General features: G+C 45.3%; 1 protein-coding gene across 1 annotated transcript in view; it reads left to right on the top strand.

Moving 5' to 3' along the window:
- The window catches only part of Ubtd1 (ubiquitin domain containing 1), a 60,629-nt gene that overhangs the window by 38,580 nt on the left and 2,507 nt on the right, over positions 1–19,542 (top strand). The window contains exon 2 of the mRNA XM_041661381.1: positions 19,242–19,469. Coding sequence (XP_041517315.1) covers positions 19,242–19,469 — 228 coding nt within the window. The remainder of the gene's footprint in view (positions 1–19,241; positions 19,470–19,542) is intronic.

Below are 19,542 nucleotides of genomic sequence, written 5' to 3'. Positions count from 1 at the left end.
GATTCCAGATCTCAGGAGCGTTGGGCATTGCTGTGCATCCTTTGAACAGTTCTCGGGAATTCTAGGTAAATAAAAGAGTGGCATTCAGGTTTGGCAGATGTGCCTGGAGGATCATACAGGTGTCATGATGGAAAGGACTTGAACTTCTGACTCCACCAAGTTCACTCCACTGAGAATGACAGCTAGAAAGATAATAGCACAGAACTCCTTACTGACCTCTGGACAAAATGTGGATTAAATTAACGGAGGGCTTGGGAGAAACTAGAGCTACACCGGGGAAAGCCTTAATCATTCTGGCTATGATCATAAGAGGTAGGGCTTGTTTGCTTGCTTGTTTGTTTGTTTTGAGATAGTTTCATGTAGTTTAGGCTGATCTTGAACTCATTGTTTAGCCAAGGATGATCCTGAACTCCTGATTTTCCTGCCTCCGCTACTCAATTGTTGTAATTACAGATGTGTGCCCAGCTTAACCCCAGGAGTTCTAAATATACTTGGTGTGATGTTCGCTGTGGGGCAGAGATCTAATGTACACAGGAACCAGTGATCTTAGTGCTATGCCTTACCTGGGCTGTTCAGGTCTCTCAACTAACCTAACCAAACCAATACCTAAGGGCTTTTCCTGGTTGGGAAATTTTTTCCAGCTACCAGGCTTTATCCTGGTTATTGTTCTCCTCAGGCATTTCATTTCTTCCAGTTAAGTCTGGGTAAATTGTGTGTGTCAATGCATTTATCTGATTCAATTTGGATGGGAGAAGCAGTAGCAGGAAGTAGGGATTGTCAATGTGGAAAATAGGGAAGTGCAGGGAGCCCACTAAGGAGATGGAGCAAGAGCAGGGGGTGGCAGATTCAACTAATAGTAATAGTACTAATGACAAACTGAGAGATGGCTCAGCAGTTAGGAGTATTTGATACTCTTCTAGAGTACCCAAGTTTGGTACTTTGTACCTACTTCAGGTGGCCCACAACCATCTATATATAACTCCAGCTCCAGGGGACCTCCATGGATCCACACCCCCACACACAAATAAATATAAATCTTTTTAAAAATAATTATGAAGACCTGGCGGTGGTGACACACACCGTTAATCCCAGCACTCGGGAGGCAGAGGCAGGCAGATCTCTCTGAATTCTAGGCCAGTCTGGTCTACAGAGTTAAGTTCCAGGACAGCCAAGACTGTTACACAGAGAAACCCTGACTCAGAAAAAAAAATTGAATTACAGAAACAAACAACCATGGTAACAGTAATCAGTGCTTCTACTAGAGAAAATATGTGCCATGTTTGTGTGTATGTATACATTAAGGAAGCAAGAACCTGTGAGTCTGAGTGTTAAGGCAACCACTTGTGGAATTTAGGTTTGTATGAACACATTTATAAATTTACCTTCATGCAGTTTTCCAACCTCCCTCAAGAGGTGAGAAGATAGCTGGGTAGTGGTGGCGCACGCCTTTAATCCCAGTACTCGGGGCAGAGGCAGGCGGATCTCTGAGAACTCGAGGCCAGCCTGACGCACAAAGTGAGTTCCAGGACAGCCAAGACTGTTACACAGAGAAACAGTGTCTTGAAAAACCAATAATAATAAAGTGAGAAGATGACCATCCAGTCAATGCCCTACCAAAGAAGCTTCTTAGGTAGTAAGTAATGGATCTCCCTATTTTTTTTTTTTCGAGGTAGTGTTTCTCTGTGTAACAGTTCTGACTGACCTGGCACTATCACTGTAGACCAGGTTGGCCTTGACTCACAGAGATCCACCTGCCTCTGCCTCTGCCTCCTGAGTGCTAGATTAAAGGCATGTGCCACCACAGCCTGGCAGTAATGGATCTGATGTTCAAGCTCATTTCTATCTTGGCCCCAAAACCCAGTAGTCTAACTTCTGACATTTCAGTGGCACAAAAGCATCTTCTGCAACTGTTATGTTGTTTGGCTTCTGTGTGGTACCCAGTGAATAACATGAGCTACTCAACACTTCATCATGATGGGCAGATGACTTTGCTCAACTTAGGATAATATAAAAGTTCAAGCATGTACTATAGGTGTTCTGGTGTGGGGGTTATCTGTGTCTGATAGAACTCAGGCACAGCGTGGTCCCAGTTTAATGGTTTTGAGAGGTAGGTGGGCTTTTAGGAATCTGTCTTATAAGTGGCTTGATGTTTTCTTCGACGTTTGGCCCCTTTTCCTTTCCTGAGTGCATATCCACTTGTTCTTTGGCTTTTCTGCTGTGCCGGTTGCAGCGCATGACCTCCTGCATTTTACCCTTGTATTCTCCTGTGGTAAAGAGAACAGTTTTCAAGTTTTTGAAAACAACAGTGACTTCATGAAGAAGATAACTTTAACTACATTGTGCTAACACATAGTATTGACATAGCTTGATTGTCAGAGACCATTGCTGGTACCATGGTTTTGGACTTTCAGAACTGTGAGCCAAAATAGACGACTTTCTTCCTAAACCACCCACTCTGTTCTTCTGTCAGAATAACAGAAAACAAACCAAGACAGTAGGCCAGGATAAGCTGTGCTGTTTGGTAAGTTAGGTGTATTAAGTGCATTTTGTTTTATGTTGTTTTCAGCTTACAGGGGGCTTATCAAGATGATTTCAGTGGGGGAGTGTCTGAACCCTCAGGTCTGTGTATCTCTGTTCCATTTCTGCCGTGTAGCCCAGTGGGGAGTAACTAGAATTAGTGTTTGCTTTCTGCTGTGAGATTCATCCGCAATGAAAGTAGGCTTCCTCATGGTGTTGCGATTTTCCCAAGCAGGGTTGTTGTATGAGATGGGGACTGGTTTCCACTGCTGAGCCCCGAGCCACCTGTGCTTAGTTGGGATCTCTCTAGTCTGTGTTTCTTCAAGCCTGCAAAGGACCTGGGCACCCAGTCCTAAGCGTGGGCTGGGATCTAGGAGCCAGAAAACTGGGCTGAACCGCTAGCTCCGGTTATCTTGTTCATTTTCTGTTTTCTTGCTGCCTTTGCCACCATAATCCCACTGTTCGGCTCCAGATACTTTCATATTCTAGTTAGAACTTAGCCTGCTCTGTTGGTGGAATAGTTTAACAGAAGAAATTTATGGGGGCTGGAGAGATGGCTCAGTGATTAAGAGCATTGCCTGCTCTTCCAAAGGTCCCGAGTTCAATTCCCAGCAACCACATGGTGGCTCACAACCATCTGTAATGAGATCTGGTGCCCTCTTCTGGCCTGCAGGCATACACACAGACAGAATATTGTATACATAATAAAGAAAGAAAGAAAGAAAGAAAGAAAGAAAGAAAGAAAAGAAAGAAGAAAGAAATTTATGCCACACACAATTGGGAAACAGATATGGGGTCCAGGGCAAGACTCCTTACCTCTTAGTCTGCTTCCTCATCAGTAAAAAGAAATGCTAAGGGGGGGCTGGAGAAATGGCAGTTAAGAGCACTGACTGCTCTTCCAGAGGACCCGGGTTCAATTCCCAGCACCCACATGGCAGCTCACAACTGTCTAAAATCCAGTCCCAGGGGATCTGACACCTTCACGCCAATGCACATAAAATAAAGATAATAAATCATAAAAAACGAAGCAGTCTTTAAAAAAAAGAAGTGCTAAGGCTATATGCTGTTATCGCTCCCAGCTTCAAGACCCTGCCCTACCTTCAATGCTGTGTCTTAACAGAATGGTATGTCTGACACCAGGTAATATGGAGCCCATAGTAGCACAGTGTCCTGGCTGATACTCACTGGGTTTTTCCCTTTGATAGCAACTTAGACATCTGGGCTACCTGTGCAAAAACAATGGAGAGAGCTCTCCCCTCCCCCTCTTTCCTCTTTTCCTCCCTACAGTCCCAAGGTAGCAAAGGGAGCTGGCCAGATATAGGAGACCTTTCTAACAACCCCCAAAGAGCTCCTGACTTATTTATTAGCTGCCATCTCCCTCTTATCCCCTAGGGACAATGCTGACCCTGTGCTTGAAGCCTGCGCAGGAGTGCAGCATCGAACCAAGCTCATTCTTTGTCCCTGTTAAACTTAACCTCATTTAACCCCTGTGTTTTCCCGCACTCAGAAGTAAAGAGCAGGAGTTTTCAAGTTTTTCAATATCACAGCAACTTCATGAAGAAGATGCTGACCTCTGACTGCATTGTGGTCATATACAGTATTGGCTTGACTTGATTATCAGACTTTTTCATTTAAGCACTAGGCAGAGTGGTCACATTTAGCCTTTACTGCAACCCCATGAAATGGTCTTTCTACATATGGAACACTGAGGCACAGGATGGTGAGGCCATCTGCTGGCGTTCACACAGGTGCTCACTAGCCAGAGAGAGCCCCCACTCATCTCTGAAGGCCTTGAGGAGTAACCAGACAGCAGAGAAAGGTGTCTCCTTACTCAGTTACTTATGGCCAGAAAAGTCATGTTGGGGTCAGGACCCTAGTTTCACTTGGAAACAAACATCAGTACACGGTGAAGACTAGAATGGAGTTACTCCAAGGAAAAAGAAGCTAGAATTCTAAAAGTTCACGTGGCTTAAGTGTGGGAACTTACTCAACACCTGTTGTTGAACTGCATTTGTGTCCGCTTCCCTCCAGACTAGCCTTGGCTAAGGAGCTATTGGCCATATGGCATGTTAAACCACCCTTCTGGGGTGTGGGGGTTCATGTAGGCCCTGACTGGTTGGTTACTGCCCGCTCTGGGTCCTACCTGTTCCTGCTTGACTTCCCAGGGCCAGGCTGGGGCTCAGGCTAGAGGGCAGAGAACGACCTCTTTCCCAGTATACTCAGGGTGGCCCACTTGTGTACATTGCATCAGAGCAGTGAAAGCACAGACTGTGCTCTTGTGAGCCCCCTTGTCCTTTTCCATAGCTGCCCCTGAGACTTCTGGATAAAGCTGTTTCTCTTGGCCACACTTGGAGCTCCCTTCACCGCAGAGGTTCCTGGCCTCACTGGGCTTGGTTCCTGGCATCCAGTGCCTTGTCCTTCTGCAGTCACCTCACAGAGCACTCTGAAGGGCCTTTGGCCCCCTCAGACTCTCCTCTGCTCCCTTCCCTATTTTCTTCCTCCCAAACAGTCCTCTCTTCCCCATTTGCAGGGCTTTCTTCCCACTGATTCTGCCTTTCCCATTCTGTCTGTCTACTTCATTTGCACCAGATGCTGGACTGCCCTGGGATCAGGAAGATGCACTGCAGTGGCTCTTGGCTTCAGGCCACTGAAAAAGATGGTGGCAGAGAAATGCAGTACTCTAGGCATGGTGCCATCCTGGAGAGACACAGAGCCTTCCTGCCTTGGTCCTTCTGCCCTGCGCAGGACCACTTGAGACTTCTGTATCTGGAGGAGATACAGTTTAGGATGTCTGGCTTGTTACTTAGCAACCATCTCCACCCTTTCCCCCGCTAAACCCTGTAGGTGGACCCTAGGGAATGGAGAGGCAAGGCCCACAGGCCTGCTCAGAGTCCCAGATGAGCAGAGCTGGGCTAACACAGTCCTCTCTCTTCTCTTCTACTGAAGGTTACCCAAGCTCTAAGGATCATCTCAGGCTATGTCTGGCTATAAATACTATGTTTCTTGGGGGATTACCTGGGCTCTTCTCCTGGCTACACCCTCTTAGGCCAGGCTGATCCTTCCTGGGCCAGTGGTTCTTTCTGGCCTCTTATCCCCTGCAGACTTTGGCATTCAGCTGTAAACTATTGGAGACAGTGGGAAGAGTGAGGGGAGATTCAAGAATCTGTCCTAGGCTAATGGCTCTTGCAGCTAGAACTGCTGGGACCAAGTAACTCTGATTCTTGCCTTCTGTGTGGAGCGTCATCTCTTTTCAGCAAGCACAAGCCCAGGCTTGTCCATAATCAGTACTTCAGGGTCGGACACTTTTGGCCCCATCCCTGGAACCAGGCCTAGGGTGGAGCTTGGTAACTGAGCATGGAAATAGCTGAGGGATTTCTGCAGGCATAAATAGGGCCAGCTCATGTCTTGGGAAGATTGCCTTGGGAAGACTCTGCTCCCTTTTGTTGGTCTCCAGCTCAGTATCACATCTCAGGAGTTCAGTCACTCTAGTCCCTGAACTACAGGAAGAATCTCCTGGGGTCTGAAATCAAGAAGCAAAGCGAAGGCAGGTGTAATGGCACATGCCTGTAATCCCAGCACTCAAGAAGCTGAAGCAGAAAGATATGACTTGTAGGGCAGCCTGGCTAAAACAGCAAGACTCATTGTGTGTGTGTGTCCCTGTGTCCCTGCTCTATCAGTTCATTCTCAATTCACCAGATGTTTCTGAGAACCTTGCATTGTGCTTGACACCCTCAAGGCACTGGGCTACTGAGGGTAAAGCCAGGAAGTCTGTGCCTGCTTTCCTGTGTTTCTGAGAACTCTTATTCTGTGTAGTCATTTTGACTTAAGCCCTCTTGTAGAGTCAGGTGTAGAGAGTGAATACACACACATGAGCGCACATGCGTGTACACAACCACCACTACCATCACCACTAGACAAGTTGTTGTTCTTTTTCCCTCTTTCCTCTCACTGTCCTCCCTTGGGTGGTAGTGCCAGACACTAGTCATTATCTAGGCCAAACTGCAGCAGCCACCATCATTATCCTCCCCCAACCCAGACACTGTGCCCTCTTGCTCTCTCCTTCTTCCCTCCCCAGGTCAGCTTGGCAACCATCTCAGAAACTATGTGTTGATCTAATTTATGTTAACCTGTGTGTTATCACAGCGTTTCTGCTCTTGTTCTATGTTTACAAGTAGGATTTTATTTGGGGGGTTTGTTTTTGAGACAGGGTTTGATATAGCCTAGCTGGCTTTGAATTCCATATGCAGCAGAACCTTGAACTCTAGCTCATTCTGTCTCCCTCCCAAGTCGTAGGATTACAGGTGTGTACCCCACACCTAGGTACAAATAGGGTGTTTTGTCATATTGAGTGAGGTAATCAAGACCCAGAAAGACAATTATCATATGTACTCACTCATAAAAGTGGTTTTTAAACATAAAGCAAAGAAAACCAGCCTACAAATCACAATCCCAGAGAACCTAGACAACAATGAGGACCCTAAGAGAGACATACATGGATCTAATCTACATGGGAAGTAGAAAAAGACAAGATCTCCTGAGTAAATTGGGAACATAAGGGACCATGGGAGAGTTTTGAAGGGGAGGGGAGCAGAGAAAAATGTAGAGCTCAATAAAAATCAATAAAAACAAACAAAAAACAAATAGGGTTTTTTCGTTTCCCATGCCTGGGGATCGAGCCCAGGGCCTTGTACATGCTAACTAGGTAAGCGCTCTGCTACGGAGCTCTACCTCCAGGCCTGTGCTCTGCAAGAACACACACACAGTGGTGTCAGGGATCAGACTCGAGTCATCAGACTTGTGCAGCAAGTGTTTCTACTAGCTCAACAATCTGAGCTTTGTCAGCCTGAGGCTGTACTGACACCCAGGAAGCTCCAGTGCAGGGGCTTTGCAGTCATTCTATGTGGCTCAGGTCATTTCCAGTCACACACATACTTCCTGCCTGGTCACAAGTGACTTTTGCTATCACCTGCCACTTCCACCATAGGCACCCAGAATCTTGCAGATCTTCCTCTCCCATCTCCTACTATAGGGATGTGCCTTAACTACTAAATTCCTATGTTTAAAATCTTTTGTGGGCTACATCCAGAGCAGGGAGCATTTGCTTCACCCCATCTTTTACTGGAGCTTATGCAGAAGTGGAGTCCTAAGTAGTTGCCACTGAATGCTTTTGCTGTTGAACCCAGCAGAGCCTGGCCCTAAACAAGACTGCTAGTGCTGCCAGGGCTGAAACCCTAGAGCTCTGGCTCTCTGTTTCCTGGCTCATCACCATCCTCAGCCCCACTCACTGGCTTCCTGAGTTCTTCCAGCTTTTCTTTGGCAGCTCCTCAAAACACCATGTGTCCTCTGTTCTTATTAACAACTTTCCTGGTAATCTTATTACAGAAGCAATTAATTCTCATTGTTGAAAACTTGGAATATAAGCAAAAAAAAAAAAAAAAGAATCACTGATAACTGCCATTCAGTTCTAGCCACCATTCACATTCTCAGTATAAGTTTGTCTGGTCTTTTGAATATTTATATAATTATGCATACTTTCTAGAAGCCAAAGCTGGGGCACAGAGCACTTGCTGTTCTAAATCCTTTCCTCCTTGCTACAGAGTGGCTGCCCCTGATGGCCTGGTACAGATACAGTTTTACTTCCTCTTTTCCTGGTCATGTGAGTTTCAGTTGTCCCAGCTTTCCCTGCTAAGACCATGCAGAGTTAACAGCTGCGTGTCAGTGCTCTTTTCTTAGGATAAGTTCCTAGAAAGCCAAAAGTCAAGCCGAAGAGATAGACTTTAAAGTTTATTTTGATATCATATCAAATAAATGGACTTAATAAGATTTATAACAAGTTATGTGGCAAATGAGTTTTCATATCTTTTCTAGACAAAGTCTCATGTAGCCCTGGCTGGCCTCAAACTCACTCAGTAGCCAAGCACGGCCTTCAACGCCTGATCCTCCTGCCTCCACTTTATGAATCTTGGGACTCCAGGCCCGTGCCCATTGTATGTGATACTGAGGGCCAAGCTGTGGCTTTGTGCATGCTGGGCAAGCACTCTGCCAGCTGAGCTACATCGTCAGTTCCATTTTTTTTAACTTATTTTTCTTTTCTTTTGAGGACAGGGTCTCATACTGTAGCCCTAGCTAGCCTTGCGTTTGCTATAGAACAGGCTGACCTCAAATTCCTGGCAGTCCTTCTGCCTCCGTCTCCTGAGTAGTACTGTTATAGGCAGCTGTCCAGTTTGATCTCAATGTGTGTGCATGTGTGTGCACGTGCATGAGAATGTGCGCATTAGCATACGCGTGCACACATGCCAAAGCATTCTAGTAGAAGTCGTAGGATCAGACTATGGCCCTCACCTTCCACTTTGAACCAGTCTCTGTTGACTACTGCTGGGTAAACCAGGCTAGCTGGCCTGGTGGTGGGTGGGGGGAGCGGGGTTTCTCATCTCACTGTAGACGAAGCACATGGATTACAGACCTACACTATCTTGCCCAGCTTTTACATGGGTTCTGGGGACTTAAACTCAGGTTCTCACATTCATGTAACAAGTGCTTTACTTACTAAGTCATTTCCCCCAGCCCGTTTTTGTTGTTGCTGTTGTTTGTTTGTTTTTGTTTTGTTTTTTGTTTTTTTTCCTGTTGTTTTGTTTGATTCAACTTCTTGTAAAAATATATTGAAAATAAAATTTAAAAGCCATCATCAAAGCCAGCCATGGTGACACATGCCTTTAACCCCAGCATTCGGGAGGCAGAGGCAGATGAGGCCAGCCTGATCTACAGAGAGAGTTCCAGAACAACTAGGCTATACAGAGAAACCCTGTCTTGAAAAACAAAACAACAAAACCAGACACAGTCATCATCAGTTAACTTATGTGCTTAGATGAAAAACTTACTCTTCTGTTTTTGATTTTAGATTTTCTTGTTGTACACACCGGTATGTAGAGGGTTCAGACATCAGGCATGTGTCCTGTGAGTTCAGATTTGGACCTAGAGTGCTGATATTTTTATGCTGCCTTTGACCCACTGATGAAGGAACCAAGCTGACCCAGGGATGCTGCCACTGCCCTCTAGTGCTGCAAAGGAGAACAACACTGTGTTGGGGTCCTGCTTCTCTGGTGTTAACTCTGCCTACACTTTGCTTCTGCCTCCCTCCATGAATGAGAGAAACTTGTAAGGCCTTGTGTCCGGGTCAATGTGGGTGCTGTGGACACTTGTAAGGCCTTGTGTCCGGGTCAGTGTGGGTGCTGTGGATACTTGTAAGGCCTTGTGTCCGGGTCAGTGTGGGTGCTGTGGATACTTGTAAGGCCTTGTGTCCGGGTCAGTGTGGGTGCTGTGGATACTTGGAGAGGCTCATATGTAGTGTCAGTCCACGGATGAGAAGTGTAAATGACTCTTAAGTTAGCTGCTGTCTGGTAGAGGAGAGATAACCCAGAGGTTGCTTTAAAAGGTTTATGAGCAAAACTGCATCCCCAAAGAGGCCGTGAACAAAGACAACTTCCAAGGTGATGTAGAAACACTCAGATTACAGACACTGTACTGTCATGTCCTGCAGTTATATGGGTTCTAGAGATTTGGGTTTTTTTTTTTTTTTTTGGTTTTTCGAGACAGGGTTTCTCTGTGGCTTTGGAGGGTTCTAGAGATTTGAACTTGGATCATCACGGGGGTGTTATTGAGAAGATCAGTCTGTTACACAGAGTACCCAGGAGAGAGGCATGTGTGCATAGTTACCATTCAGATTTCCTTAGGGTCACAACTCAGTAACCTCAGTGTCAGGCACAGCCAGGGAATGATGAAAATGTCTCAGAGCTTGCCTGTGTCTTCTCTAGGAAAACTATGCTTAGCAGAGCATACAGGCACATTCCTGTAATTCTAACATGGGAGGTTAGGACAGAGGGTTAGGGTTAGGAGTTCGGGGCTGGATTCTCCTCTACACTGCAAATTCAAGACCACCCTAGGCTGCCTGAGACCCTGTCTTTTTGTTTTTTTTGAGACAGGGTTTCTCTGTGTATCCCTGACTATCCTGGAACTTGCTCTGTCTACCAGGCTGGCCTCAAACTTACAGAGGTCCGTCTTCCTCTGCCTCCAGAGTGCTGGGATTAAAGGCATGCGCCACCATGACCGGCAAGACCCTGTGTTTTAGAAAAGGAAAGAAAGGACGAAAGACAATGCTGACACTCAATTTTATCATTTTCTCAGTCCTCATCAAGTTAGTCCCATGCATTAAACCTGAACCTCTGCCCAGGCTAGAAGCAGCAGCAGACAGGCCAGAAAGAAATGACATACAGCAACAAATGAAAACCACAAAAAGGCTCAAGAAGCTAAAGAGCACTGGACAGAGGGCAGAAGCGCATGCTCCAGTGTCCCTGAGGATGTCCTGTTACTAGCTTTGTCTCCTGATGGATCACTGCTCTGATCCGGAGTAATCACCACCAAGACCCAAAGGATCATGAGCAAAGGGCACAGGAATCACAGGGGAGCTACTTCCTTGCTCAGGGCAAAACATCTTCAAAACAAAGTTCATCACAAAAATATGTTTCCAAAATATTTTCTTGTTTCTTTGGCACCTCCTTTCTTTCCACTGATCTTGTTTTGATTTTTGTGGTTGGTGGAGGGTGTAGGAATTGTTTTGTTTTTCTATATGGAAAACCTGTAACCCCAACATGATTACCAAATAGGCCGCCTTCTACCCCTGTAGAAGCAATGTTGGTTTGTTATTTTTTTTGGTTTGTTTTTAATTTTTTTATTTTCGAGACAGGATTTCTCTGTAGCTTTGGAGCCTGTCCTGGAACTAGCTCTTGTAGACCAGGCTGGCCTCAAACTCACAGAGATCCATCTGCCTCTGCCTCCCGAGTGCTGGGATTAAAACCATACGCCACCACTGCCCGGCCTAGCAATGTTGTTTTTTGTTGTGGCAAGGTGGTATGTGCACCTGGGTCCATTTCTGGCTTTCGTTTCTATTCTTTTGGCCTATTTGTCTGTCTTGTTGTTACGTTCCACAAGTTCTGATGTAAAATATCCTTTGACTATTTCTTAACCTCCAGAAGTCTAGATGGCTCTTTTAAATTCTGCGAGATTTTTATAATCCCCTTTCCTTGGCTCATGTCTTAAAGACTCTTATTTCTTTTTTTAATTAATTAATTAATTTTGAATATAATATTCTGTCTGTGTGTATGCCTGCAGTCCAGAAAAGGGCACCAGACCCCATTACAAATGGTTGTGAGCCACCATGTGGTTGCTGGGAATTGGACTCAGTACCTTAGGAAGAGCAGGCAATGCTCTTAACCTCTGAGTCATCTCTCCAGCCCCCAAGACTCTTGTTTCTTTTTTTTTTTTTTCTTGGTTTTTCGAGACAGGGTTTCTCTGTGGTTTTGGAGCCTGTCCTGGAACTAGCTCTTGTAGACCAGGCTGGTCTCGAACTCACAAAGATCCGCCTGCCTCTGCCTCCCAAGTGCTGGGATTAAAGGCGTGCGCCACCACCGCCCGGCTAAGACTCTTGTTTCTTTTTTTTTTTTTTTTAAATATTTATTTATTATATTATGTGTATAGCATTCCTTCCACGTGTGCCTGCAAGCCAGAAGGGGGCGCCAGGTCTCATTATAGATGGCTGTAAGCCACCATGTGGTTGCTGGGAATTGAACTCAGGACCTCTGGAAGAGCAGTCAGTGCTCTTAACCACTGAGCCATCTCTCCAGCCCCCAGACTCTTGTTTCTTAACTTTGCTGTTTGGTAGCCTGCTGTAAATCCCTGTCTGAAGTACTGGTAAGCCTGATTCTTCTGCTGCCCACTGGCTCTGACTCATACTGCTTTATTTATTGCATCTTGTGACTTTTGTTTTTGACTGTTTGTTTATTTATTTATTTAGAGAAGAGATTTCACTGGGTAACCTAGGTTGGCAGGAAACTTGCTGGCCTCAAACTTGTGATCTTCCTCCATCTTTTGAGTACTGGGGTTGTAGGCATGGGCCACCACTCTGGCTCCGCTGCTCTCCTACCCCAGGGTCTTACTGTATCACTGTCTTGGAAATCACTCTGTGGACCAAGCTAGCCTTGAACTCAGAGATCTACCTGCCTCTTTCTCCCAAGTGCTGGGATTAAAGGTGTGCACCACTACTATGACCTCTGTTGGGTATTTTTGTTTTGTTGTTGTTTTTGTTTTTTGAGACAGGGTGTTGGTGTAGTTTTAGAGTCTGTCCTGGAACTAGCTCTTCTAGACCAGGCTGGCCTCAAACTCACAGAGATCCACCTGCCTCCCGAGTGCTGGGATTAAAGGCGTGTACCACCACCACCCAGCTTCTATTGGGTATTTTCAAGGCCTGGTTTGAAGCTGTTTTCCTCCAAAGAGGATTTGTTTCTCAGGAACACCTTCCACTAAATGTTGGCCACGGTTTTCTACTCACACAAGGAACTGTGTGTTTTGGAGTGCAAGCCACAGGATTTAGTAAAACCTCTCACTGTAGCCTCAGGCAGGCTGTTTAATCTCTCTGCATCCGCCCTGTCACCTATGAAATCACATCCTAGTACCTACCGCCTAAGGCTGCAAGACTGGGATGGGAGAGTGTACAGAAATAAGAAGCATCAGTGGTGGTCAGTGAGTAGCGTTGAGTAGCATGCTCTTGCCCAGAATAGCTCCACTCCTGCCCCTGCCATGGGAGCAAACCAGTGCAGCCTTTGCTGCGTGGCTACTAGCACGACCTGACCCTATTGAGAGCACAGCCTTGAACTTGCTATGTAGGTGAGGATGGCCTTGAACTTATTGTGTAGTCAAGGTGAACTTCAGTGCTTACCTGAGCTCCTGTGAGTTCTCAGCTCTCAACTTTGAGATGTCTGAGCTTCTAGATGCCTTAGAAACAGAAGCCGCTGCCCTGAGTCATGATCATGGTCTGGAATTGTCTTGGAGGTTATTTGGAACCAGGTAACAAGAAAAATGACACTTAACAGAAATGATTTGCTTCAGATGCTGTAGGGATTGGTTGGCTATTATATTTTTAATTATTAGATCATGGATGTACCTCAAAAATAGAACAATTATCTGTATGTCTGAGGCTCTAGGCTCAATTCTAGCACTACAAAAAGAAAAGAGTCATTGTAACTATTTGGTAGAGTTCTTTTTTTTTTTTTTTTTTTTTTTTTTTTTTTTTTTTTTTTTTTTTTTGGTTTTTCAAGACAGGGTTTCTCTGTGGTTTTGGAGCCTGTCCTGGAACTAGCTCTTGTAGACCAGGCTGGTCTCGAACTCACAGAGATCTAAGATGTAATTGTATGTGTAGGAGTGTTTGCCTACATGTAAGTGTGTGCACTGCCTGTGGAGGCCAGAAGAGGGCATTAGGATTCCTAGATCTGGAGTTACAGACAGTTGTGTGGCTGCACGTGGAAGCTGGGATCCAAATAGGGTCCTCTGGAAGTGCAGCCAGTGCTCTTTCTTTTTTCTTTTTTCTTTTTTTGCTACACCTGGTCTGTGTGCACCACGGGGAAGGAGAGAGACAACATATAAGCAGGTCACTGACCGATCAGGGCTACAGGACAAGGACTAGAAGCCTTGTTGCTCCTGGCATCCCCAAGCAGGGGCAGAAGCGGGGTTTATGAATCACAAACACCTGTTGCCAAGTCACAGGTACAATTTTCCACCAATCAAGATTCAAAGATTAGGGGTTTTCCCTGTGTGTTCATCACTGTCAACTAACACAGAACGTAAGGTTTTCAGTCCAGCCAGATTCATTTGTTTTTTCTGTTGTTAGGAACAGCCATAACAAGTTAGAAAACTAAGGGGCGTAACAGACTATTTCTGTTGTCTAAGGAGAAGGTTGACCAGCCATTGGAAAGTTCCCAGCTCTCATAGGGCTTGAGAACCTGAACGGTGTTTCACTCTATGGGTAAAATGGAGTCTGAAGTCAAATGGCAGTGCTTACTTAGGACAAGGTGCTTTTGCCTGCTCCCTCACTCTTTACTGCTGAGTCAGCTTTCCAGCCTCAAATTGTTCGTAATTTTTAATCATGTGGAAAGATGACAGTAATATAAAATGAAGTAGAAGGAAAGTTGAAATTGTATAATGGCATGAAAATATCTTCAGTCCTTTCTGGGAGAAGGAGTGTAAAGAAATGCATCTAAGAGCATGATCCTAGGCAGAATACATAGGTTTATACTCTTTTACTCAGGAGAGGAAAAATAGACTATTTTGTGTGGTTGATTGGTCTTGAGGCAAAAATAAATAGCCCAATCTGGCCTTGAACTTGCTGTGTACGCAAAGATGACTTTGAGTCCTGATCCTCCTGCCCCTACCCCTAACTTCCAAATGTTGGAATTAAGGGTGAGCACAACCCTGCCTGGCGTGTTAACAGTCACTCCTTTTTGGTTTTGTTTGTTTTGCTTTGGTGTGTGTGTGTGTTTGGGTTTTCAAATTGTAGCCTGGCTGTCCTGGAACTCATTCTGTAGACCAGGCTGTCTTTGAACTCAGAGCTCTGACTCTCTTAATACTGGGATTAAAGGCATATATCACCACTGCCACAGCCCACAGCCCGTCATTGCTTTTGAATGGTGGATTTTTTTTAAGTTTTTTTAAACTTTATTTTTATTTTATATGCATTGGTGTTTTGCCTGGATGTCTGTGTGAGAATGCCTCTGGAACTGGAGTCAGAGACAGTTGTGAGCTGCCATGTGGGTGCTGGGAGTTGAACCTGGGTCCTCTGGAAGAGCAGTCAGTGCTCTTAACCGTGCAGTCATCTCTCCAGCCCCTGAATGGTGGAATTTTGCAGCACAAAATTTAATTGTTCTTAATAATAAAAATCCAGAGTCAGATATTAGTGGATGAAACTGAGAAATCAGAGAAGCAGTGCAGCCAGCCACTAGAAATGGAAAGACCTTTTACCTCTACCAAATCCTCAGGCTGAAGGAGCGACCCTGCCTCTACAAATCCTCAGACTGCGTCCGAGCTCCTGTCTCCTGCCTTACATTCCTCTCTCCACCCAATCATATCCCTTCCTGTCTCCACCTTCCTAGTGCTGGGACTAAAGGCCTGTAACTCCCAAGTACTGGGATTAAAGGTTTGAGCCACCACCACCTTGCTCTAATTCTTTTTTATTTATTTTTTTTAAATATTTTTATTTATTTATTATGTATACAATATTCTGTCTGTATGCCTGAAGGCCAGAAGAGGGCGCCAGACCTCTTTACAGATGGTTGTGAGCCACCATGTGGTTGCTGGGAATTGAACTCAGGACCTTTGGAAGAGCAGGCAATGCTCTTAACCACTGAGCCATCTCTCCATCCCCTCTAATTCTTTTTTAGACTGGATTAATCTTAAGTAGCCCAGGGTAGCCTTGAACTCACAGAGATCCACCTGCCTCTGTCTCCCAAGTGCGGGGCCTAAAGGTGTTGCCACCACTTCCTGTCCTCTATGGCTAACTAGTGGCTAGCTCTGCACTCTATAATCTTCAGACAAGCTCTATTTGTTAGATTACAAACAAAATATCACTACAGAATTCTAAGTAATTTTCTCCCAATGGCAGTATAGTAGAGTGGTAAGAGGCTGGACTTGGCATCAGAAAGTATCATTTAGTATCTCTTTGGTTTTTGACAAATGACAAACCTTTGGTTTTCCCATCTGTTGGGTTATTTTGAGGTGTAGCTCTGTGGCAAGATGCTTGCCTAGCATGCAGAAAGCTATTTTTTAAGGAAGGATCTTACTTCAGTCCCAAGAACTCACCTGTGTGGGGGCTGGAGAGATGGCTCAGCGGTTAAGAGCACTGCCTGCTCTTCCAAAGGTCCTGAGTTCGATTCCCAGCAACCACATGGTGGCTCACAACCATCTGTAATGATATCTGGCGCCCTCTTCTGGCCGCAGGCATACATGCAGACAGAATACTGAGAATACTGTACACATAATAATAATAAATAAATAAATGAAAAAAAAAAACTCACCTGTGTTCTGACTTACTTGGCTGTAAATGGTTGGCGTTACTGCATAGACACAGACAGAATATTGTATACATAATAAATATTTTTTTTTTTTTTGGTTTTTCGAGACAGGGTTTCTCTGTGGTTTTGGAGCCTGTCCTGGAACTAGCTCTGTAGACCAGGCTGGTCTCGAACTCACAGAGATCCGCCTGCCTCTGCCTCCCGAGTGCTGGGATTAAAGGCGTGCGCCACCACCGCCCGGCTCATAATAAATATTTTTTTAAAATGCATTTATGTATACAGTATTCTATCTGCATGTATGCCTTGGCCAGAAGAGGGCATCAGATCTCATTACAGATGCTTGTGATCCACCATGTGGTTGCTGGGAATTGAACTCAGGACCTCTGGAAGAGCAGTGACTGCTCTTAACCACTGAGCCATCTCTCCAGCCCCCCATGATCCTCTTTAAAAGCTTAAAAGAGGGAGCTAGGCGGTGGTGGTGCACACCTTTAATTCCAGCACTCAGGAGGCAGAGGCAGGCAGGTCTCTGAGAGTTCGAGGCCAACCTGGTCAACAAGAGCTAGTTCCAGGACAGGCTCCAAAGGTACAGAGAAACCCTGTCTTGGAAAAAAAAAAGACCTTAAAAGAGGGTTCATAATCACAATTCAGTTGTTTTATAATGAAGCTGGGCTACTTTGAGGCTACAGACCTGTCATTAGTGCACAAGTGTGTCAGCTGGGAAAGTCCACTAGCACCATAGTTTCTGATCTAGTGGGAAGAGCCTAACCATTGCTTCAAGGCTGTTCAACCACAAAGGGCATCCTGGCCGCCGTGGGACAGAGCCACCAGCATGCAATATGCTTCCCTGATTAATCTGCCTGGTCTTGCCGTCTTAGTTTGTTATTTTTACATATATGTATCATTTCCAGATTTCTGTTATGCTAAACATATACTTTTTTTGTTTTATGTACATTGGTGTTTTGCCATAGGTGCCATCGGTGGAATTACAGACTGGAATTACAGACAGTTGTGAGCTGCCATGTGGGTGCTGGGAATTGAACCCAGGTCCTCTGGAAGAGCTGTCAGTACTCTTAACTTCTGAACCATCTCTCCAGCCCCCATATACTTCTTTATAATCAAAGAGCAAGATAAAAATGCCCAATAACAAGCTAGAGGTGGTGGTACATGCTCATAATCCTAGAATTCAGAAAGCTGAAGCAGGAAGATTATAAATTTCAGGTCAGCCATGAGACATCTTATCAACCTTTAACAACAACAAAGGTTGTGCAGATAGTCTTTAGCTTAAGATCTTTTTATTGTTTTTCCTTTTCTTTTTCCCTTTCTTAAAATATTACATTGTTGCCAAGCAGTGGTGGCACACACCTTTAATCCCAGCACTCAGGAAACAGAGGCAGGCAGATCTCTGTGAGTTCAAGGTTAACCTGGTCTACAAAGTAAATTCCAGGATAGCCAGAGCTACACAGAGAAACTCTGTCTTGAAAAACTTAAAACAAAAAATTGCTGGTGCTCTTGCAGAGGATCCTGGTTCAGTTCCCAGTACTCTGGTGGTGACTCAAAACCACTTGTAAATACAGTTACTGTCTTCTGACGTGTGTGTGTGCGCATGTGTGCACATGTGCATGAGTGCCAATACCCACACCTACATGGAAATCAGAGGACAATTTTTTGTTGTTGTTGTTGTTTTTGGTTTTTTTTTTTTTTTTTTTTTTTTTTTTTTTTTTTTTTTTTTTTTGGTTTTTCGAGACAGGGTTTCTCTGTGGTTTTTTGGAACCTGTCCTGGAACTAGCTCTTGTAGACCAGGCTGGTCTCGAACTCACAGAGATCCGCCTACCTCTACCTCCCAAGTGCTGGGATTAAAGGCGTGCGCCACCACCGCCCGGCTTTTTTTTTTTTTTTTTTTTTTGGTTTTTTGAGACAGGGTTTCTCTCTAGCTTTGAAGCCTGTCCTGGAACTAGCTCTTGTAGACCAAGCTGGCCTCAAACTCACACAGATCCGCCTGCCTCTGCCTCCTAAGTGTTAGGATTAAAGGCATGTGCCACCACCGCCCAGCCAGAGGACAATTTGTAGGAGTTGGTTCTTTCTTTCCACCGCATGGGGCCCAGGGAACAAACTCAGGTCAGGACCTTAGCAGCAAGTGCCTTTACTCACCTAGCCCTCTCATTAGCCCAAGATATTTTGATTTTAGAAGATGTAGACAATCAGGAGAAACCACACCTGGCCTTTTAGTTTTGATCTTTTCCTTTGCTAGCAATGGCCAGTCCACACCTCCCCATCCTGGGGAAGCAGCTAATACTCAGCCTGGACTGTGTTGCTAAGCTGTAATGGTCTGCAGATTATAGACTCTGTGCGCATTTTGTCTTGGAATATTTTCAATTTATGATGTATTTAGAGGAACATTGTAAGATGAGGTACAGTACATTTGTACAGAACATGCTTGGCTCGGGAGCTAGGGTAGCTCAGTGGTACTTGCTGCTCTACCAGAGGACCCAGGTTCAGTTCAGGTTCCCATGTGGCAGCTCACAGCTATCCATAACTTCAGTTCCAGGAGATTTAACATTCTCTGCTGGTTTCCTTGGGCACCAACCATGCACATGGTACACACATATATAATAAAAATAAGTAAAAGAGACAAGAACATACTTGGCTGAAAATTTTATTTTGTATCCCTAACTTGGGTTTCCAAACCCATACTTGCTATTAAGAAAGTGTCCCAGTGCCCTAAATACGTAGGAAGCAGTGCAATAAAGTACCTGATAGGCCAGGGACTGTGAGAGGGCAAATTACAGCTTAAATGGCTTCAGAGATGCTGAGCCTCTGCGTCTGTCTTCCCAGGTCGAAATGAGCCCTTGAAGAAGGAGCGACTCAAATGGAAGAGTGACTACCCCATGACTGATGGGCAGCTGCGGAGCAAGCGAGATGAGTTCTGGGACACAGCTCCTGCCTTTGAGGGCCGCAAAGAGATCTGGGATGCCCTCAAGGCTGCCGCCTATGCTGCTGAAGCTAACGACCATGAGCTGGCTCAGGCCATCCTGGATGGAGCCAGCATCACCTTGCCTCATGGTAAGCAGGCAGGTCCCAGACTCTGTATCCTTGAAGGGGCTGGGGATGTCAGGGTTCATAGCACAGAGGTGGA

The sequence above is a fragment of the Microtus oregoni genome, unplaced genomic scaffold, assembly GCF_018167655.1.
Source record: "Microtus oregoni isolate MIOR12 unplaced genomic scaffold, Mior012 000012F_ref0000307, whole genome shotgun sequence".
Taxonomy (NCBI): Eukaryota; Metazoa; Chordata; class Mammalia; order Rodentia; family Cricetidae; genus Microtus; species Microtus oregoni.
The sequence above is the reverse complement of the archived record's forward strand: the minus strand, read 5'-3'. Positions and strand labels throughout refer to the sequence as shown.